At 38.9% G+C, this 23,126-nt stretch overlaps 3 protein-coding genes across 3 annotated transcripts; 1 reads left to right on the forward strand and 2 right to left on the reverse strand.

Moving 5' to 3' along the window:
- Positions 1-187: 187 nt before the first annotated feature.
- Positions 188-10,368, reverse strand: polr2b (RNA polymerase II subunit B). Its single transcript, XM_039649105.2, has 25 exons — positions 10,230-10,368; positions 9,817-9,889; positions 9,519-9,669; positions 9,312-9,424; positions 8,249-8,468; positions 7,962-8,120; positions 7,660-7,824; positions 7,351-7,547; positions 7,010-7,129; positions 6,733-6,919; positions 6,450-6,593; positions 6,229-6,368; positions 5,992-6,103; positions 5,747-5,901; positions 5,461-5,659; positions 5,138-5,306; positions 4,517-4,613; positions 4,338-4,432; positions 3,844-4,094; positions 3,586-3,675; positions 2,802-2,909; positions 2,032-2,145; positions 1,555-1,715; positions 1,290-1,485; positions 188-503 (listed from the first exon to the last, which is right to left on the reverse strand). Exons 1-25 carry the CDS (start codon positions 10,246-10,248, stop codon positions 414-416), a joined length of 3,525 nt encoding a protein of 1,174 aa, XP_039505039.1. The 5' UTR covers positions 10,249-10,368; the 3' UTR covers positions 188-413.
- A 174-nt stretch (positions 10,369-10,542) lies between these two features.
- Positions 10,543-14,902, forward strand: noa1 (nitric oxide associated 1). Its single transcript, XM_039648717.2, has 7 exons — positions 10,543-11,889; positions 12,180-12,344; positions 13,322-13,530; positions 13,675-13,806; positions 13,894-14,010; positions 14,086-14,203; positions 14,511-14,902. The coding sequence occupies exons 1-7, from the start codon at positions 10,650-10,652 to the stop codon at positions 14,741-14,743; spliced, it is 2,214 nt and encodes a 737-aa protein (XP_039504651.2). The 5' UTR covers positions 10,543-10,649; the 3' UTR covers positions 14,744-14,902.
- A 1,363-nt stretch (positions 14,903-16,265) lies between these two features.
- rest (RE1-silencing transcription factor) lies at positions 16,266-22,922 on the reverse strand. The gene is made up of 4 exons (XM_039648716.2): positions 22,741-22,922; positions 19,380-20,317; positions 19,183-19,266; positions 16,266-18,413 (listed from the first exon to the last, which is right to left on the reverse strand). The coding sequence occupies exons 2-4, from the start codon at positions 20,305-20,307 to the stop codon at positions 16,510-16,512; spliced, it is 2,916 nt and encodes a 971-aa protein (XP_039504650.2). The 5' UTR covers positions 20,308-20,317; positions 22,741-22,922; the 3' UTR covers positions 16,266-16,509.
- Between the last annotated feature and the right edge of the window lie 204 nt (positions 22,923-23,126).

The following is a 23,126-nucleotide window of genomic DNA, read 5'->3' on the forward strand; positions in this document are numbered from 1 at the left end:
TATAGACTTCCTACTATTCTGTCGATTCCTAAACTGCATTAGGATTAAATGTTGTCCTCTAAAAGTCTGAGCATATAATGCATTTGATTGTATGTTTTGATATTTGTATACCACCAATGAATAAAGATGTACTTTGAAAGGCACGGAGTTTGTGTTTGCGCAAAAAACAAAATAATTAAATCTTGAACACATCTGGGGTTTTTTATTATTTAAAAAAAGCTTTCTTTTATTCTATGTTGAACAGCCAAAACACCAGTTTCAGAACTATAACAACATATGAAAAACAACAAAAACATAAAAAGTTTCACAAGACCAGCAGCTACCGCAGGAAGTGCTGTAGGGATCCATTCAAAATCATTTCCACTATGATTTGCTCCTGGTTCCCGTTTTCCATTATTCATCGGTGTGGCCGTTTAGCTGGTCATCATCCGTGGGGCAATGCTCATAGACATCAGCTCCTGGAATAAGAGCTTACAGGCGTACGGCATCCTCACCAGAGAGATCTGAAAGAACAGAGCGGAGGAAGGGGGGTCACGAAAGAGCTCATTTTAAAGGGATAGCCTACTCCACTTTTTTGGGAAATAGGCTCATTTTACAACTCCCCCAGAGTTTTACCATTTTCGAATGTGTTCAGCCGATTTTCTGATATTTAAAAGAATATCAGGAACCAGACAGTTTCTGGTCTCATTGACTTCCATAGTATATATTTTTTCCTACTATGGAAGTCAATGAGACCAGAAACTGTCTGGTTACTAATGCTCTTCAAAATATCAGAAAATCGGATTCGAAAACGGTAAAACTCAACTGTTTAACTCTGGGGGAGTTTTAAAATGAGCCTATGAGCCTATTTCCTTTAACATCTTAAATATGAGTTCTATAATATGCTCATTAGACCATTTAAAGTAAAAGCTCATTGCTATTTGTGGGAATTGAACCATAAACCATCCCTGACCATTTAAAGTCTCGATAAAATAGAGAACTAGAGACAGATGATTAACAGAGTGAAAATGATTATCGAAAAAGAAGAAATTGAAGGGCGGGCTCTTGGTTCAAGAGCGGGGTTGTTGATCGGATTGAGGCAGATCTGAATGCAAGCTTGTAGTATATTGTGAGAAAGGGGTGGGTTTAAGCGTACTTAATGATTGGAGAAGTCTAGCACATCAACAGAGAGAGTTATGGATAGACAAATCATTCACAATAAAATCAATTAAATAAAGTGTGAAATTTAATTTTATACCAACTTAATTGACCACTTGACCCAGTAAGACCGGACATTAGCGATTACCCACCTGTGTCTTGTTGCGGCAGCCCCTGCACTCATAGGTGTGCGTGCGGGTGTTTGCGATGGCCATGAGGCCGCACAGGTTGCAGACGTGGACCTGGTACGGGTCAGATGCCTCAAAAAGCCTCTCTTTTAGGAACTGAGCGGCACCGTGAGCGATCTGACAATCACGTTCCATCTCTCCAAAACGCAGCCCACCATCACTGGAGGAAAGAAAACGAGTTAAGATCTGATTAAACAAAATTGCTAGCATAATAGTGCTGTCATCTCACCGTGATCTACCCTCCATGGGCTGTCTGTTTAGGATCTGGACCGGACCACGGGCCCTGGAGTGGATTTTATCGTCCACCATGTGCTTTAGACGCTGGTAGTATGTGGGTCCGATGAAGATCTGTGAGGTGAGCTTACGGCCAGTGAAGCCATTATACAAAACCTGCAATAATAAATAATACCATTAAAACCACGTTTCAACACACCTAATGCATTCTCAAGGGAATAGTCCACCCAAAAATGAAATTCAGTCATTTTTGTCACACAAACCTGGATGACTTTCTTTCTTCAGTGGAACATATAAGATGATCAAGTCAATGGAAACCGAAACTGTTTGGTTGCCCAGATTGATCAAAATATCTTCTATGTTTCACAGGAGAAAGTCAAACAGGTTTGGAACTATATGAGTGTGAGTACATGATGATGACTGAATGTTATTTTTGTGTGGACTGCAACATTGGCAGGTAGGAGCTCTTCACCTCATTGCCTCTCAGATGGTAACCGTATTCTGACAGCAGGTTGGAGACCTTCTGTACATTCACAGCATCGTTGAATGGTGTGGCATCACCAATCTCCCCTTTGTTAGCAGACACCTGAACGGAAAAGGAAATAAAGTGTTCTGAACTGCTACATATTTAACACAAAAATGACTAGGGCTGTGAATTAAGAATTGGTTCTTATTCAGTATAATGGAACCGAATTATGGTTTTGTAAACACCTTATTCAATTGATGGTTGAATTGCATGCAAACGTATGACAACTTCTACAGTGTTCAAGGTAAATTTCCACTTTGAACTCGTGTTTACATATGAAATGAGGTCTGGTTATATAATGAAATGCAACTAGAAGATCAGGGACTTTTCTGTACCTCAGATCAGCCCGTGAAGTTGGGAGTCCACGGGACTCAGCTTCACATAGCCTATTTCCTAATGTCGGGTTTGTCTTCTCTTTATTCCAGAACATTTGATGTTTTGTATTGATTATCTTTGAACTGATGATAAATTTACCTGACACAATAAATCGTTACATTTGATGATTCTAACTGACTTTGACTAATTCCTTTTAACTAATGAAATATCAAACTTTCGCTTACATAATGATACACGGATATCATTAAAACCTTTTCATTATGGATTCAGATGGGCACTTTTCTGAACACGTTTCCAGAATAAACATCTATTAGTAATGTAGACAACGAGTTGGAAAGAGAAGCACGACACACAGGATTAGGAGCAGAAAACCTAAGTACCTTCCCTTGCAGACACTCGATCAAATGGCCGACTGTCATTCTGGAAGGGATGGCGTGAGGGTTGATGATGATATCTGGGGTGATTCCTTCACATGTGAATGGCATGTCCTAAAGAGAGGAAAATTCACAGCTCAGGTCAGACACACACTGCATCTGCGTTTGGGTTTCATAGTGACTGTTTACAATGTAAGAGCCTATGCTGTCGTGAGCTGTTTAAGAGCCACATCCTGTGTACAAACCTTCAACTGCAGGCTAGTCTAAACAAACCATACACATTCAGTCTCGTTCACATTAACAATGAGTGCTACAACATTACATCTCCTATTACACAGGTTTTGAGTCAGTAATACTTTTTAATAACACTTTTATTCAGCAAGGATGCCTTAAATTGATTAAAAATGACAGTAAACATCTATGTTACAGAAGATTTGTATTACAAAAACTGATGCTTGTTTAAAAATGTATTTCAAAGTACAACAGCTTCCACAAAAATATTATAATACAAGGAGAAAATCTGTTTAAGCATTAATAAGTAAAGTTTCTTGAACATCAAATCAGTATATTAGATTGATTTCTGAAGGACTGTGCTGAAAATTCACCTTTGCCATCACAGGAATAAATACATTTTGAAATGTATTAAAATAGAAAACAGTTCATTTAAATTGGAATATATTTTACAGTATTAGAGTTTTCGTTGTATTTTTCATCAAATAAATGCAGCCCAGGTGAACATTAAAGACTTTCAAAAATATTTTTTAAAAATCGTACGGTAGTGGACACTTACCTCTTGTCTGTACTGGATACCGCAGGTACCCTTCTGACCGTGACGACTGGCGAACTTGTCTCCGATTTGTGGTATACGAACTGAACGGACCTGCACAAGACAATTTACATTTAAGCATTTGCACTAAAAGCTGATCTTTGAAAGAAAAAAAAACAACAGCATTTGGGTTTGGAATATACTGAGGGTAAATAATGTTCATGTTTAAGTGAAATTTTCCTTCAAGATTGGTAAAAAAAAAAGATTCAAATCACTACATACTCTGATTTTGCAAAACTTGTAGCCCTCCTGGTTTAGCGTGACCATGACTTGATCAACGATTCCGGTTTCGCTGGTGCGCAGGAACGTGCTGCAGTCTCTCTTAGTGTAGCGACGGTTGGTGCTATCCAGCTCATCATCATTCTCGGGAAGAGTTACGGTTTTACCAATGATGACGTCCTCACCAGACACACGCACACCGGGAGCAATCAAACCATCGTCATCCAACTTGTCATAGATGGCGTGTCGCATGCCTTTAGCGAAAAAAGGAACAGAAATGCTAATAACACATAGCTTGCAGAAGCAATCAATCACATCTCCATTTTAATCTGAAGATTTGCAGCAAATATTCAAACTGAAAGCTCATTGGACCACAAATGTAGACAAATATAATATATTTTGTTGCTTCAAGCAGTAGAAAAAGAAAGAAAGCTACAAATATGCTGCATTGTCACTTCCTGTAGATGAAGAGAAGAGTAAAAGCACTAGAATTGCACCTTGACAGGTCTCTCGGGTGGGTTTCTCAAAGATCTCTTCCTGGTCAAAGCCTTTCTTAGATTCCTGTTCCTTGTACGAGCGGTAGAACACAGACCTGAGATAACACACAGTTTAGTCAAAACTTGAATTTTGTGAAAAGAAATTGTAAGCATAGTTGCTAAATTCTAGTGTCAGATACCTGAAGAATCCACGATCCACAGCCGAACGGTTCATGATGACAGAATCTTCCTGGTTGTATCCAGTATATGATGCAATAGCCACAATGGAATTGATACCTTTATTAAGAAAAATGTGCAAACATATTAGTTTTTGAGGTTGAATGAGGTCTGAATCATTGATAAACTACTGTTCAAAAGTTTGAGGTTGGTGACATTGTTTTTTTAAGTCTCTTATGCTCACCAAGGCTGTATTTAAATGGTCAACATACAGTAAAAAGAGTAATATTGTGAAAAGAACTTTCATTTTTAATACAATTTAATATTTCTGTGATGCAACAGCCATTTCTCGTGTCACATGACCCTTCAACAATCATTCTAATATGCTGATTTGGTGGTCAAGGAAACATTTCTTATAATAAATGTTGAAAACAATTGTGCTTTTTTTCAATGTTGCTTGAATGAAAGAGCATTTATTTGAAATGGGATTTTTTTTGTAACATTATAAATGTCTTTACGGTCACTTTTGATCAATTTAACATCAAAAATTTAACAACAACAAAAAAATAGTACTAACTCCAAACCTTTGAATGGTAGTGGAGACACGGATGCAGCACTACCGTTTAATGTAAGAAATAGATTACCTGCCGGCAGCTCTCTGAAACGTAGATACTCCATAGAACGAGTCGTGACTAAGGGTTTCTGGGGGTAGTAGAGCACATGTGCCAGGGTATCCATTCGCACATGGAAGTTGGTGATGTAAACTCCCATGGCTTGTTTACCCATAGCAGACTGGTACGTGTTTCTGGGAGACTGTAAACAGGAGAGAGTGCATCATTTAGACACTATATTATGCAAGTTCTTCAGTTACAAATAAGAGAATTATAAACTGAAATATCAAAATTCTCTACATTTGAATATATCCATAATACTGCATATTATAAATATGTATTATATGGGGCGGTACCTGGTTGTGATCAGGGAAAGGTATAATGGATGCACAGACACCCAAAATCATGGACGGGTGGATCTCACAATGCGTGTAGGTGGAGCAATAAGCCACGCCCTTCTCCTGAAGGTCATCTGGGGTCATGGCCAACATTACAGTTTCCTCCTCTAGTGTGTCAATATATTCAACCACACCACTGGCTACCAGATCCTGCCAACTACACAGAAAAACAGATACTCTGTTATAGAAGAACAGGAAGAATCTGAAAGCAGTCTGAGATGATATTCTTCACATATGTAAGCACCTGTAGTTGTTGTACTCTCTCTCTTTGAGCTGGTCGATGTGTCGTCTCTTCAGCAGAAGTTTCTGTTTTTCCACAATAAGCAGCGGACGGCAGATCCTGCCAGCGTCTGTATAGATCCTGATTTCCCTCTCACGAATATCTCTGATCATTGACACCTGGACCATGATGAAAACAAGACCACAATTAGATGCTCATGTTAAACAGGAGTGGTGCAAAAACAAAAACAGGGAGAAGAGATGCCACACCTCAGACACGATGATGTCCATCTGCCTCCTCAGCTTCCGTAGAGTGTTCATCAGCTGCTCAGGGTCTTTGTGAATACCCACCCAGCAACCATTCACAAAAATCTTAGTTGCACTAAAGGAACAAACACAAATGAAATAGTATAAATTCAAGATTTACTAAAAAGAAATATAAGAATAACATTGCGTGTCGATTTCAATGGTGTGGTGCTGCCCCCTATAGAACAGGATGACACCCACTCTGCAATTGCAGCAGGGGAGATTTCCTCCAGGTTCTCCATGCTCCACTCCTCCAAGAACTCAAGGATGGGGGACGGCTGAGATCCCACAGAGATGTAGGCCATGAGAGCTAGATTCTTTACCAAACCTACAGCATGGCCCTGCAACAAAACAATTACACTCCATCTTAATTACCTTCAACCTCTGACATTCACATGCATACTAGTGTTCAAGGGTCCTACCTCTGGGGTCTCCGCAGGGCACACCATACCCCACAGTGTGTTATGAAGCTGCCTGGGTTTGGCCAGCTTGCCGTCTCGTCCTATAGGCGAGTTTACGCGGCGCAGGTGGGAAAGAGTGGAGGCGAAAGTCAACCTGTTCAACACCTATAAACAAAAAGTCAATGAGGATAGTGTGTAAGCTGTTAGCAAAAAATTGTTTAATAAATGTATGCATTTGTACATACACAGTAGAGCAAACGGCAAAATAGGTAAACGGACATAAACTGCAGAAAAAGCACATCACCTGAGATACTCCGGCTCTGGCCTGATGGGCTTTCTTCACATCCCCCCAGTTGCCTGTGGCCAGGGAGTACTTGAGTCCGTCAGAAATGATGCGAGTCTTAATGGCCAGCTCAAGATTAAAGTCCTTCCCCCTGTCAATAAACTTCTGTGCATAGATCCTGATCTCCTTCAGCAGGTTCTTGAACATTCTGGGAAAAACACAGATGTACGGATTTTAAATTTTAATTTATTTTATTAATGCACTTTGAATGCTCAATAAAAGATTTTTGGATTCTAACCCTCTGAACAGAAACGCAAGCAAAGGTCCAGCGAGATCAAGCCTCTTGTTGCCATAGTGATCTCTGTCGTCCAGCTCTCGTCTGCCCAGAGCAGCCAACAGTAGTCTGTGAACCATGTAACTAAATAAAGAGAAAGCAATAAAAAAAATTACACAATATATTAAAAAATTAAGTAGATATTTGTGTGTATACAGTGTATACATATATATATATATATATATATATATATGTATACAGTATATATATATACTGTATTTTTTCTATACAATGTTTTTCAAAATCTTATGGACCAAAAATGTAGAAGTGTAAGACAACAGGACAAACTCATAAAGTTATTTTACCCAAGAAAATAAGCTTTCTTGGTCTCGCAGAAATCTGATACACCAACATGTGGCAACACCTCCTTCTGCAAAACCTCTTTAGCATATTTGATTCTTCTCTCTTTAGTGACACCAGGTTTAGCCCCTCTGGAGCCAATGAAGTTCAGAGCCACATTCTGTTCCTGAATCACAAAAGCCTCGTCTAAAGACGGTTTCACCTGGAGGGGGGGGGGGGAGCAGAGTACAGTTTTACAAATTAAATCAAAAAGGGAAAGGGGAAGACTCTACTAATCAAAAGAGTGCTTCATTTGTATATTTAAGGTGACATACCATCTCCATCATCTCAGGATCATCAAAGTCATAGATGATGTGTTCAAGGATGTCTCTATCAGACACAAATCCCAAAGCACGGAACACAATGATGATGGGAACTTCCTGCCGGATGTACGGCAGAGTGGAAACAATCCTCTGGCCGATGGCACTTTTCTTAACTCCCTGGACAGAATAGGAAAAAAACATAAGAAAATAGATGCACAAGATTCAGAGCAAAAATAGTTCATCAATCCAAAAACCACACAACTTGGCTCAATCTGCAAGCGAAATACTTGCTTTTACAGTCAGGAGATACTGACCTGTCCTCCACGGGCCATCATGCTGACCCAGATGGTGCTGGTGGGTCTGGAGGAGTTCTCCAGACATGACCTGCACTCTCCAGTGTAAGCATACTTGGAGTCTTTCTTAGCAAACACATACACTGTGTTAGTGGCCATCTTCTCTTGAGCAATCAGGACCTGGACAAATGGCAGAACACATTTAATTAAAAAAAATAATAAAAACACAATTTATGTTATACTGCAAATGACCAATTATTTGCACAAGAAAAAAAAATGTAATTCTGTGTTTTTGAAACAAAACCAACCTTCTCTGAACCATTGATAATGAAGTAGCCACCAGGGTCCAGTGGACATTCGTTCAACTCACAAAGATCACGATCTGTCAGGCCGCTCAGGAGACAGTACGTGGAACGGAGCATGATTGGAATTTTGCCTATAAATGTTTTCTGATGCTGCGTCTGCTGTTGCTCTTCCCCATCCTTTATGATAGTCTTCGTGATGTCCACATACAGAGGGGCGGAATACCTGCAAGTCACAGCGTGCATTCAGATACACTGCCTGCTTTCGTGAAAACCTGTGGGAGTCGGACTTTTAAAGTTCACACTAAAACATACAACTTAAGAATGCTCTAATTCAGCTCTATTAAAGACTACTATAGCATATTCAATGCACAAAACTTTGATGTTGTACAAAATCTATTACATGATTTCTGTTGTATGACTTTTCATTCTGTATCAGTAAGTAAATAGGCTTTTAGTATAATTCTAAAAACACCCCCCTTCAGGTTGTGGTACATGTTTTTACTGTGAAAACGTTACATGATTACCCATACATTTTTTTTATTAAAAGAAATCAATCAAAATGTGAAAAATCAAAGAGAAACAAATGAAATATCAGGCTTTTGATCAGCATTTATTTGTAGATCTAGTCATCCTTGTATTGGATTATTTTGTATGTTTTCCTCCCACAACAAAAATGACAAACCATCACTAATTAAACTTCTTACAAAGACATATAATTAGGAGATATAGAGTAACCACTGATATCTAAAATACACTTTATGAAAGTAGATGAGATCAAATATCTTATTGATGAATTTTATAAACCATCAGAATTTTCATTTTTACTTTCTGGCAATATAAATTTCAGCAATAGATTGCATGTTTTTGCTTGATTTGTATTCTTTCTATGGGGAAAAAATTGGTGGGTTTTTTTCTCCTCAAATATGATCTACCTAATCTCCTATATCATACTATAAAAGCCTGATCTATCAAATATGATACTCAACAAAAACATTTTTTTTTAAAAATAAAATAAAAGTAAAAAAATGTTTTCCAGGGCTCTCAAACACTGAAGGACATAACTCACGTGAGATTTCGGAGTCTGGCTTCGTTTGGCATCATAGGTGAGGGAGCACCATCTCTTTCCCAGTGAGTGGGTTTGGAAAGGTAGATTTGCTCAAACTTCAGCAAGTAACGAGGCTGCAGAAAATAAATCAAATCAAAATCAGTCAATTCATTTTAGAGAGTCTCATAAACACATATTTGATATCAGACATTGAATCAAATCACTCACCGGTTCCTCCACCTCTCCAGATGTGTGCTGGGCCTCAGCCTGCAGGTCAATGGGTGGAGCATCCTCCACAATCCTCTGCACAGACATCTGGATGAACTCATCGAATGAATCCAGCTGCTGTCGCACCAAACCTTTTTCATCAAAATATGAGCTGGAAAGAGAAAAGTGACAAGAAACATGCAAAACAATGTCAATAAAGTTTAAAATTTATCTTATTAACTTTAATACTGCATAGATAGATAGAATTAAGGTAGCACAAAAGCAATAATGACAGCTATTCAACAGGTATTTTCTGTACCTGATAACAATCCAACAGGCCTCCTGCCACAGATCAGGGGTGATTTCATCATCATCTTCATCATATTGGATATCTACAATAATTACAAAACTTAAAAGTTATTTTCTTAGACGGAGGGCAAAACAACATAGTTGCTGTCAAATTATGCTTACTAACAGATGCATTACCTTCACTCTATTACATTAGTCTAAATGAAAGACACTCATTAAATACTTGTTCTATATACAAAAATTGACTTATTATAACATTAGGTTTGTTTTTCTTAACATGCCCATTTGCGACAAAGCTAACCTTAGCCTGTTAGCCAATAACGTTGTCGTTGTGTTACCGCTTGAAACTAGTATCTAACCACACATTTCACTGTAATAAAACTATAAATAAACGCGTATTGCACGTATATCGCCAAAACATACCTTCGTCTTGATCATACATGATATTTACTGGTGAAAAACTTAACTTCTGGTTAAACTAAATGTAGGTTATCCGCGCACCCCACTGTATGGCGCTTTATGTCTGCGGCTGCACCGCTACGAGTGGTATCAACACAAACGGCTACAGAATTATACGTCACTTCCGGAGCAAGTGTTTTTATTTTATTTATACACAAGCATTTACACGTCTGTGATTAAAAAAAACATATTTATTAACCATATATATGAATGTTAATTATGTTACATAAAAATAAAATGTTTTACCTAATATTCTTTGTCCATTTTTTTCCGGTGACGTATATTGTACGCGCAGTCCTCGGTATTCTCTCACATGGGTAACGTTACGTTGTTTTCAAGGTTGTAGTATTTGAAGCGATGTGATTGTTATTTAAACATATAATAATGTACAAGTTATTAAGAGCGTCGACATTCCAATTCTACAATCGTGCGTGTTTAAAACATGTTTCAAGACCGGAACATGAATGCATGTGGCGGTTTCCACGGTCATTTTCCAGCTTAACATCAAAAGACTGTGGAACCCATTTAGGCACAAACCAGAGGTGCAGATCATCCAGATGTGGGGTTTCAGGTCTGAGATGTTACAGCAGTCAAAAAGAAGCTAGAGGACCAGCATCAAATCAACCTCAGGAATTATACACATTAGTTGAGCCAGAGAAACAAGAACAATTTGTGTTCCCTGACTTTGATGAACCAGTGGACAATGAAGAGGATAAACTGCCAGATCATCTTCTTTCAAATGTGCTCACGAGTAATGTAGAAACAAAGCCAGTGCATGAAAAGCCTGGCAAAGACATGCACATTAAAGGACTGGAAATGCAACTGAAGCATTTAAAGGGCTCTGCAAAGTCTGAAGTGGAGGACAACTCATTGATTGAGTTCCACGATGAAGGATTCCCACTGGACCTACGTACCAAATCAAAGAAGGTTAAAAAGCAGCAAAAGATCTATGGCTCTCCTGATGTGGAGGTGGCAGTCAGCGATTCCTGTTGCTCTGGCTGCGGGGCCCTCATGCACTGCACTGACCCTGAAATCCCAGGTTTCCTGCCAAGTGAGAAATTCAAAGCGTTAGTTGAAGAGGACAAACTGAAGAAGGCAATATGTCAGAGATGCTATTTAATCAATCACCACCAGAAGGCTTTGAACGTCACTATGTCCAAAGAGGAGTACAGAGCGATTGTCAAGAGAATTAAATCAGAGAAGGCTTTGGTGCTGCTGATAGTGGATCTTCTGGATCTCCCCGACTCCATCATCCCAGACCTTCCAGAGCTTGTTGGGAAGAATAAGCACATTGTTATTTTAGGGAATAAAATAGACTTGCTGCCTGGAGATGCAGAGAATTACCTGCAACGTATCAAACGTCAGCTGGCGGCATACTGTGCCAGCATGGGCATTTCTACCATTGATACCAAGGACATCCATCTCATCAGTGCCAAAACAGGTTATGGTATAGAAAACCTTATATCAAGACTGCAATCAACCTGGAAGTACAATGGAGATGTGTATTTGGTCGGCACGGCCAATGCTGGCAAATCCACGCTGTTTAATACTCTACTGGAATCAGATTATTGCAAATCCAGAGCTTCAGATGTGATGCATAAAGCTACTATATCTCCATGGCCTGGTGAGATATTGCATTTGAGTTAATTGGTTGCTTTTACAGACAGATACGATATCTATGATTACATAAAATCCCTAATATGTTGTTTAATTCAATGTTTGCAATTCTGTTTCACAAGTATATAAGAACAGAATGTTTCAAGGCACAAAAAAGAGAACGAAGACCTTTTTAATTAATGTACTTGACCCTTTTAGGACCTTGTTTTAGCTGCTTAATGTATGATCATTGCTGTGACATGCTGTCCAAGTTATTTAAATTGTTAAAACATTTCTATCTGTCCTCTTTAAATCTAGGAACAACATTAAATCTGCTGAAGTTTCCCATCATCAACCCGACCCCCTACCGGATGTTCAGGCGGACGGAGAGACTTAAACAGGAGTCTCTTTTGACTGAGGAGGACATGAATCCTCAAGAGCTTAAGAGAATCAAACAATTCAGCAAGCAGGGATACTTGGTTGGTAAGTTTGCACGTTTATTTTATTTTTTTAGTTAACCTAGAAATTCTCTGATATTAGAGACTTTTAAAGGGGTCATGAACTGGCCTTTTAAATTTCATTTTATTGTTGTCTGAGGTCAACTTATGATGTTCGCTTGGTTTTTGCATTCAAAAACATCAAAATGAATAAGTAATAGGGCATTTTGTAAAAGATTTTATTGGACTAACAAGGACGTTTTCATGTCTGAAACTTACAGGATATTCTTATAATATGATGACCTCTTAGATGTCAAAAGTTCAAGGAAAATTTTATTTCTCAGTTCACCACCCCTTTAATTCGTCTCATTTCCACTATTTTTGTTTTTTAGAAAACCTTTGCCATCAAATGTTCAGTTAAAGTTCATCTTTAAAAACACTTAACTTATAAAATACTAAATAAGTGTTAAATAAATTCACAAAATTAATATAAATTTTTCATACTTGTACTTTATAAAGTGTGATGTTGTGATGTCTAAATACACTGTAGCATTTAAAATTATTGATTTTATTTTGTTTACTTTTAATGTTTAAATGTATAATTGTTCAGGTAAAATAATAAAGATTATAGATCATCTTTTTCTCATTATAGTGCCAGTTTTAAGCTCTGAAGGAAAAGAAAATGTGAGATATATACAGGTCCTTAAAACCACTTCTTTTATTGGTCAAATGAAATATGCAAATTTTTTGAGATAGGAATTTTGGGTTTTCATGAGCTGTATGCCAAAATTATCAAAACAATAAAAGACCTGAAATATTTCAGTTGGTGTGCATTGAATCTAAAATATATGAAAGTTTAATTTTTATCATTACATTATGGAAAAAATGAATTTTTTTAGAAGGACCAGTATATATATATATATATATATATATATATATATAATGTATTATTATAATGTATTATTATATAATGTTATAGATTTTAAGTTTGAGGCAACTTCATTTTCTCCATTGTTTTTTTAGGTCACATTGGGAGGACATTTCGTACAAATCAGTCACTCAAGAAAGACCTTGTGGAGTTTGATCCTGACAGTCTGAGCTTTGGAGAAGACGTGGAGGAAGGTGTGAAACAGAATCAGTCCTTGGACTCCACAGACGCAGAGCTCACCTACAATGAAATCAAAGATGCACACTGGTTCTATGACACCCCAGGCATCATGAAAGAACATGACGTGAGTCCCTTCATTCAAACTGTACTCACATAATGTGATATAATTATGTTCATAACTGCAATCATTTATGTTCCCTTATTTTAAAACATCTATCGTTATGAATCATGTGCCACAATGGGTTTTAATCAAAATGTAACTTTCCAGGTGCTCAGCCTGTTGAATCATCAAGAAGTGAAGCTGGTGGTTCCTACACATGCCATTACACCGAGAACGTATCTAATGAACCCTGGTATGGTTTTGTTTTTGGGGGCTTTGGCACGCATTGATTATTTGGAGGTAAGAGTTTGACTTAGGAGGAATGCTTAATGTTTTGCTGCATCTGCACCACACTAAGATAATTTCAATGATCGTTACTCTCTCTAGGGGAAACGCTCTTGCTGGTTAACAGTTGTTGCCTCATCACGCATCCCGATTCACATCACCAATTTGGACAAGGCTGATGCAGTCTATCAGAAACATGCTGGGAATATCCTTCTTGCAGTATGTATATACTTTATATGTATTTGTGTTATCAGTAAAATTAATTCTACATGATACTACATTATTTTGTGAAAGGTCCCATCTGGTGGTGAGGAGCGCATGAAAACTTTTCCACCACTTATCGCTCAAGACTTTGAACTCGAGGGGCAGGGCTGCAACACCGCAATTACTGACATCAAGATCTCATCAGCAGGTAAAAATGATCAAGCAGAAAAGCAGACTAAGCAATGTGTTGGATAAATATTCTGATTCTTTATAATCTTTGAATATGCAAATTAGCCCCGCCTCCACTCACTCGAGATGGGGCCTGACAACTGACAACAGTAGTCCGGCCAGGATATTGTTATTTAAAAAGTGATTTACCAATCCCGGAGTCAGTAGTGTTACAGTAGGGGATACACCGCTCTATATTAATTTGAAAGTGATTGCAGTACCAGTTTTGGCCACAATCTTGCATACAGCTCCTTCAAGTCCGATTTTTTTGTTTGTTTGTTTCTTAGGCTGGGTTGCTGTGACAGCAGCTGAAGGAGATCAGCTGTTTTTGAGGACTCACGCCCCTGAAGCAGCAGGACTTTGTTTGCGCACCCCGCCTTTGCTGCCCCACATTGTGAATTGTAAAGGACAGCGAATCAACAAGTCTCCCGCTTACAAGACTAGAAAGCCACAGGCGCTGGTTGACGTCGGTCTGTCTGTGAAAGCAGCTGAAAGACTCAAAGTGAGAAGGAAAAAATGAAAAACATTTAAGTGCAAGTTGCTTTTCAAAATGTTGTTCTGATTCAACAGTGTATTGCTTGTATGCTACATATTTTTATACTAAATGTTTATGAAATGTATTTATATATTCAGCCATTTAAAATGTCTTTCAAATAAATAAAAAACAAATGAACAAAAAGTGTGGCAAGAGTTTTTATTTTATTGAAACATCTTCTGCTAAGCATACAGGTCACACAGTAAACTGTTTTTGCAGATTATTCATAAAAAGCCAAATCGAGGGGACATTATATAATATTTCAACTGATATAATTTGACTGCTATTACTAGGAAATGGAAAAGAAAGTCAAACACTTACAAAGATGTGTAAATGACAACAATCCAAGTTGTGAATTGGAAACATGCTATTCTAAAAAAAGAAATGCAGTGCTTAAAAAATAAAAATGTTTACAGTGATAAAGTATCCAACCGTTCAAGAGTTTTCAGGGGCCCTGTGGATGGTTTTGAAGGAGCAACACGGGATTTTACCCCTAAAACCCTACCAACTACATCTTGCTTTGGTAATATATCCAAAAACTCAATATTGCACTTAATGCACTAAAGGCAATTGTCTATAAATTTCTTCTTCTTTTTTTTTTCTTTCTTTCTTCTCCTTTTTAGACAATGATATGGTGGCACATTTAAAGGTTTGTGGCAACAACACATTCACACTCATAAAAAACTAAAGAAAGTCAGTCAAAAGTCATATGACTACCGTAGATAAACTTTGGATAAACATTTTTGATGCAGATCATTAATTTGATATAGAAGGGAATGTTTTACAGAGAAAAGATAAGACATTTGTTCTTCCGATGGTAAATAGGATCTACATATCCGAGAAATGAATTAAAATGCTCAAATTGATTGTCTGAGGCACTGAAGAGCAAGTAAAGAACAGAAATATGTACAGTTTATATACAGACAAAAGCAACAAAATCTTTGGACTGAGGATGACGTTACCAGAAAATCTGACAGAAAAAAGACAAAAATCTACAAACACAAGTGTAAAAATCTTAGACAGAAAATAACCTACTATTCAAACATTTCAAACTACACTACTTTCCTTAAAAGGCAGAGCAGCCTAATCAAAGAAAGACCTCTAGGAAGTGTACAGAAATGTTTTTGTATGTGAAAGGTAAGATTATGGTTAGTTGTCAAGTGCTCTCTAAACTGTAAAAGGGAACAAAGAAACAGTTGAATACAATGACATTAGCCAGCTTTAAACACACACTCCGTCTCTTGCTACCCAGCGATGGAGGCGCTTCAGTGGAGTGGAGCAGCACAAAGACAGTGAAAGCCCCATTATCTTCAGGGCTATTCAGTGCTGGACCACCTGGGTCTGGCTAATCTGAGCTCTCTGCAGGGATGGAGGGACAAAGTTTACTTGATTTCAGGGCAGCCCTCCTTTTTTTTGTTGTCCGAGTAGTCTTACAAAAAAAAAAAAAAACGATGACCATTTTGACCAAATTCACTTCATTTGGAACTCAAGACAATCGAATCCTATCACAAGTTTATTCGAGATTGTAATCTCAGGAATACTGTGGTAAGAAATATATTAGTTTGACATTTCATGTTGCATCATGTCACGGCAAGCTAAAAACTAGAAAGCATTGATGTGGGCGTCTGTCTTGAGCTGTAAAGCCAACAAGAACAGACAGGAACCTCATTTTTTTTACAACTTGAACAAGCTTTGTTCAGTTCGGTCTCTGAGAACCTCATAAACTGCCTTGAACACAAAAAAGATACTCCTCACTTGTCACCCTGAGCTGCCCCCTCCAAGTAGTACACATTCACTAAATGGCGGTTCAAGTGGCGGCGGTAGTCCATCTCTAAAGAAAACGTACGGTCGCAGAAGATACACGTGTGACTGAGCAGTTTGGTTGAAGATGGGAGCTCTTCCGTTGGAGTCTCTGGAAGTTTCTCTCCACCCTCGTTGGCGGCAGCCAGTCCGTTAAGACCGGAGTCGTAGCTTCCTTCAGAGGCACTATCGCTGATGTCACTTCCCCCATCGTTACTGTGGATACCCTCGTCATACTCTGCATCGGTGGATTTGTGACCAGGCGGACCAGGAAGTTCAAGAGATGAGCTGAAACCTGGAGAGCTCTCGCTGTCAGTAGGTGACGGCATCTCACTTCCACTGTCTACTTCTGGAATTTCTTTTGGTTCACGTGAGATCTTATTCTCGGTTTCTTTAGGTTGTTCTGAGGGAGGATCGCACAAGACTGTGGGTTCCTCTGAAACAGCAGCAGTCTCCTTGTGATTGGTCACATCGGTAGGCGTCTGCTCGTCTGGTTGGTTAAGCACCTTCAGTGTTTCTGTGGTGAGCCCTTTTTCGGCTTCTGGAGGGCTTAGCTTCTGAGGGACTTCATCGGTCTTCTCGGGTTCAATGACACAACTGTCAGGTTTGTTTGTACTTGCCTCAGCATTCATGGCCTGTAGAACATCAGGTATGGTGTGATTTCTCTCTGGAGCACCCGAACTTGTTGATGGCTTGGCTGTAGCTTTCTTTGTGCGCTTGACCCGCTTTGCTTCTGAAGAATCAGTCGCTAGTTCATTCATGTTCTCTGCTTTTCTTTTGACCAGTTTAGTCCTGACTTCTTTCGTTGCCTCTTTACTCTGGGTATCACTGTTGACCTTTGACAATTTTGTCTGCCTCTTGCATGGCTTCATGGTTGGAGATTTCCTGCAATCCTTTGCACATTCTTTCTCTTCGGTCTCCTTCACTTTATCATTCAGCAATCGGTTTTCCTTTTGTAGCCCCTCTCTTTCTTCCTTGTCCTGGTGCTGCTGCTGTTTATCTACAAGGTCTTTCTCCAGTCTTTCATTGTCCAAACCAAACCTTTGCTCTTCAACAACGGGTTGACGTTTTGCAATAACTTCATTGGCGGTCTCCTTTAATGGCTTTTCTTTCTTAGGACGACCTTTCATTACTTTCTCCACAGATTTGATTGATTTCTCTACCTTCTTTAACTCCTTTTTATTAGCTTGTTTGTTATTGCAGGACTCTGTTTGTGTTGAGGCAATGTCTTTCACCAAAGTCTTTCCTTTAACCTTCTTACCGGTTTTCTCTTTCCCCTCATTTTTCGCCATGGCCTTTTTCTCGTTGGGTTGCTGGCTTGGCTTTCCAGATTTTTCTTTCACATTGAGATCTATGTTTTTCTTTGGGGTCTTACCAGTCAGCTCAGTCTCCACAGCAGAGGTGGGTTTACTAGATTTCTTAATGGAGAGGTTGATGGGTCCTGACTCAATGTCATCCAACTCTTCCAACTGCTTTTCCTCACTTCCCCTTGCTCCAGCCTGTTCTGTCGCAAGCTCGTTTGGCGAAACGTCGTCGATGTCAGTCCTTTTGACACGCAGTCTTACCTTTGACACGTCCAACGAGATATCACTGCATCCCGGGTGTCTGGACTTGATGTGATACTGTAAGTTGCACTTCTTGGACGCAGCATACTTGCAGACTGGGCAAAGAAACTGGCGAGGGTTGACATGGAGCTCAACATGCTTTTTAAAGTTGCTGCGGTCGGCTGTCTTGTATTGGCAGTAAGGGCAGCTTAGGGGCTTGGGTCCATTGTGGACCTGTCTGGCATGGCGGGTCACCTCGTGCTGGTTGGCTGCCAGGTAGCTGCAGTTGTCGCATTTGAAAGGCCTCTCACCTATTGTGGACAGACCATAAGGAGAAGGTCAAGACAGAACAATCAGTCTTTTATTTCAACATTTTGAGAGAAACACAGACGCAAGACTCATGCAGGGAATACAGATAAAAGACGGGCAAACACATCACATCACAACTGTATACCACAAACCGTGTACCATTTTATCCAAAGCCATCTGGCTCCACGGAGAGCAACAAAAGAGAGAAACGTCATTGACAAGATCAAAACACAAGCCTTGAGTCATAGCTGATTAACAGCACATTTGCTTTGTCCCAAAACCCAGAGAACTCCCTAACAGAGGTATACACTATTTCCATGACTAAGATTTAATTCACATGATGTTTCCCAAGCATGGAAACCACAGTTTTAAATCCTACACAATACTTTTTAGAGAATGCATCCCAGAATGCACCGTGACAGGTTCAATGGAAAAACAAATCCAAGATGAATTGCCAATTGTGTCAAATGATTAAAAATGTCTTTAATAACAATACTTATTTTTATAATTAATCAGTGTAATTAAATGATTGCGTTAGCTAATTTCTAATTGATAAATTTGTGCATGCTATGTATTTCCATTCCATTAAAATACTGTTATTGGCTAAATCTATTGAAACGTATTAAAACAAGGCAGCTCAGAAGGTTTTGGAACTTAGTTATTAAATCAAAATGTGAACTGGAATTTAACAAACTAGCTTATAATTCCTAAAATATATAACTATATACAACCTAGATCAATTTTAAAACAAGAATGATTCAAAAGACTCACCTGAATGGGTTCTCATGTGTCTGGTCAGATGAGTTTTTTGGGAACTGGAGTACTCACAGTATACGCACTGGAAGGGACGCTCACCTAAAAAAAAATAATCACATAAAATCAAGTGTTTGATTTTTCATCCATTTCTGATAATATAAAAAGACACTGAAATGTGAACTCAGATTATTTTAGTTCGATTTTAGACGCACCAGTGTGGGTCCGGATGTGCTGTATGTAGTTATTTTTGCGGTCAGAAAAATATGAACACTGGTTGCAAGTGAAAAGCTTGCTGGGAAAGTGGTTCCTCAGATGTTTCTTCCAGTGGTACTGACTGATGGTGGTATAAGCACAAATGGTGCACTTGAAAACTCTCTGATCTTCACCCTCCTTAGTATGATGTTTAAGGTGAGCCATGTAATGGTCATAACGGTTGGTGTTGTATCCACAACGCTCACAGCGGATCACACCTTTGGAGTTGCTCAAACTTTCACTATTCTCTTGGTTCGGTGTCTGAGATTGTCCTGTCTCACTGGCCAGATCGTCGTCAGAGTCAGCCGCACCATTTACCACATTCATTTTCTTGGCACTGTGAATGCGGATATGGTGAATAAAGTCCTCCTCGTTCTCGCCCTGGTACTGGCAAGGTTTACAAAGGAAGGGCTTCTTCTTCTTTTTGTTGGATTCGAAGATGACAATCGGGGTATGCTTGCGTTTTTCCGCCTGCGAGGACTCAGATGGGGCCTTTTCGGACGGGTTCGAGAGATCTTCTGCCCGCTCCATTTCAACTTGCTCCTGCGCTCTTTCTGTAACATCTGCCTCAACCCGAGTGGCCCGCTCAGCGTACGTGTCTTTGGACATTTCCGAATTGTCAAGGCTGTATCTGATAACACCCTCTTCCTCACTGTCAGAATAGTTGTTGCATCCAACAGTCTTGAGTTCAACCATTTGTTTCTCTTCTGCATTGTAGTCTGAGGAAGACGCCTCTGATGATACCACTACGTTAGCAAGCATCACTAACTGAGGGGCGGCCACATCATTCCGAGGCAGCTCAGGAAGGTCATGGCCCACCTCCGGTAGTGGGATCCCTCCAGGCATGAAGATACCAGAAGTAGCAGAATACACCATCTGAGCAGCCATGCTCAACTAGCTAAAATGTAAATAGAAATACTGATTTTAGAGAACAAAATCAGAAAATACTATCAGTAACTTAAAGGAGTAGTTCACTTTAAAGAAAAACTTTTGCTGATAATTTACTCACACCGAGGTCAAAAAGAAATTAAGGTTTTTATGAAAACATTCCAGGATTTTTCTCCATATAATAGACTTCAATGGGAATCACACGGTTCAAGGTCCAAAAGACAGTTTCAGTGCAAACTGCAAACTGTTCAAAGGGCTTTAAATGATTCCAGACGATGAATAAAGGTCTTATCAAGCGAAACGATCGCTCATTTAGAAAAAAAAAAGTTCAAGTTTTATAAGCTCAAATGGTCGCCTTGCTCTGTTCTGTGATGCGCGTTCGTGACTCTCCCGTTCGAACTCGTTTATTAAAAATGAACAAATCTTTTTTCGTGTCATTTGGTTCATTCAATGAACGAAATGAACGAGTTGACTCTGGAAAAGATTTGTTCAATTTGATGAACGAGTTCGAATAGGAGTCACGAACGTGCATCACAGAACAGAGCAAGGCGACCATTTGAACTTATAAAACTTGAACTTTTTTTTTTCTAAATGAGCGATCGTTTCGCTTGATAAGACCTTTATTCATCGTCTGGAATCTTGGAATCAAAACTTGAACTTTTTTTTTATTCATCGTCTGAAATCATTTAAAGCCCTTTGAACAGTTTGCAGTTTGCACTGAAATTGTCTTTTGGACCTTGAACCATTTGGTTACCTGGCTGTAAAGTCCATTATATGGAGAAAAATCCTGGAATGTTTTCATCAAAAGCCTTAATTTCTTTTCGAAAGAAGAAAGAATGACATGGACATCTTGGCTGACATGGGGGTGAGTAAATTATCAGCAAAAGTTTTTTTTTTTAAAGTGAACTACTCCTTTAAATTGTAAAAATTGCATATTTGTATTATCATCTTCAATTTTATATAAAAAATGTGTATGTGAAATGAAAGAAGTTTGAAAAGGATGTGAGAACTGCAATCTTTTGAGAGCAAGTAATCTGACTTTGACAAAACAAACACTGTGATTTCATTTAAGCTAAATAAGGGTCAATGACTTCACCTTTCTGAGGTGAGTCTCAGTTGAGCCATTCTTTGATTGATTAATCAATGAAAAAGCAAATTGTTTGATTTCATGCTCTCAATCACATTTAAAAAGAGGAAAACAAAGCCTAAATCAACAAAATCTATACCAGTATGTCAATACATTGTTCTTTCTTGTATGAAGTCCACTAAAGTAATGAGCAGCTTTAACTCTCAGTTTCAAAGAGAAAGAGAGAGGTTTAAAAACACTCAATGCTACATACAAAATATGTTTTAAATTGGTTTTTCGAGTGCTGAAAAAAACAAAAATCACAAAAACACTCCAGTTAGTTGATTTAAATCAGTTCTATTGTAAGAATAATGGTCATGGCAAAGTGGCAAACAGAGTCATGCATGTGTGTGATGAGGCCCTGTGAGCTTTGCATGCTCACAAATGTGTGTTCGGCCATTTTAAAACAGCACCACCAACTTCAGCCAGCGGAGGAGAAAAAAAAACATAGACGATGTGTGAACTGAAGCAGCTTTACATGAAAGTTTACTGAGATCAACTCATTTAAACAGCAAAGCACTAAACGTTTATTGCTAAAACGCGCAATCGAGCTTTAAGTGAAAAGATACAGTGATTGTGTTCAATCAAAATAAGGAGTGAAAAACTTTGACCTTGTTGGACAGCTCCAAACACGACCCGTCTGAATCAGACGAAGAGCTCGCGAGCTCCAACTTACATGAAATGTTACAGGCATAACAAATCAAAAATCACTCACTACATGAAGTTTAACATGGCTACAATCAAATGAAGTCGCATTTCGCGGAAATATTGGGGATTTTAGAATAAACAAAAGCTAAAAAAAAAACACCAAAAAAAAGAAGAACTGATTTACTGTAAGACTGAAAAGATTGTAATTTTTCAGATGGAATAATAGTATATAATCCAATTTTAGTCAATCTGACAACAAAAGTTGCATGACGAACCTTCACTAAGAAGAAGAAAAATACTTTTCCGGAAACTGCATGCATGCAACAGCAGCAACAGCAGCACGCACAACCCGACAAAGTTACACTTTGCATTCAACATAGTCGATCGCAGATGATGGTGAGGTTTTTGTGTTTAATTTCTCATTACTTTTATGCATTTTTTCACTTTTAAATTGTTCAGCGTGAGTGTGTTAGCCGTGGTCCTGATCTGATCTCTCTCCGTGCTGAAATCAGCCCTGGACAGCGCCTCTCCCTTTCAATGTAAACCTCCATTTTCACTCCACTTACTCAAACTTAGTTGAGCTCGTGCGCGACACAAAACAACACAAAACCACACCCTAATGAGCACAAAACCCCACGGAACCAAGCCCGCGTACTCACCGGAGACGATCACTCGTTGTTCGGCGATGTTGTTCCAGAAACAAGTTTCGGGAGAAGTTATTTCCAAACTCTCAAATCGGTCAAGGAAGTGCGCGAGACTCACGCATTCCAACACATCGCTCTCGCGCAGCGATAGCGGGGGATGTCTGACGTCAGCGCGCTCGCTCACACAGGGCGCGTTCATGTTCTCGCGGTCTCGAAGTTTACTATCGAGTGTTTTGTTTTAGTAGTGTGGACATAGAGTGACAGACTGATTTGAACAAGGCAGGATTGATTTTTTTGTGTTAGTTGACTGCCACATGCTTGGCAAACAAGCAGCAGTAAATTTGTTTTTAAGGGATATTTTTAGAGGATGATATTAATTAATATATATATATAAACAACTT

Source organism: Pimephales promelas, chromosome 9, assembly GCF_988280905.1.
Source record: "Pimephales promelas chromosome 9, fPimPro1.hap1.1, whole genome shotgun sequence".
Classification (NCBI taxonomy): domain Eukaryota; kingdom Metazoa; phylum Chordata; class Actinopteri; order Cypriniformes; family Leuciscidae; genus Pimephales; species Pimephales promelas.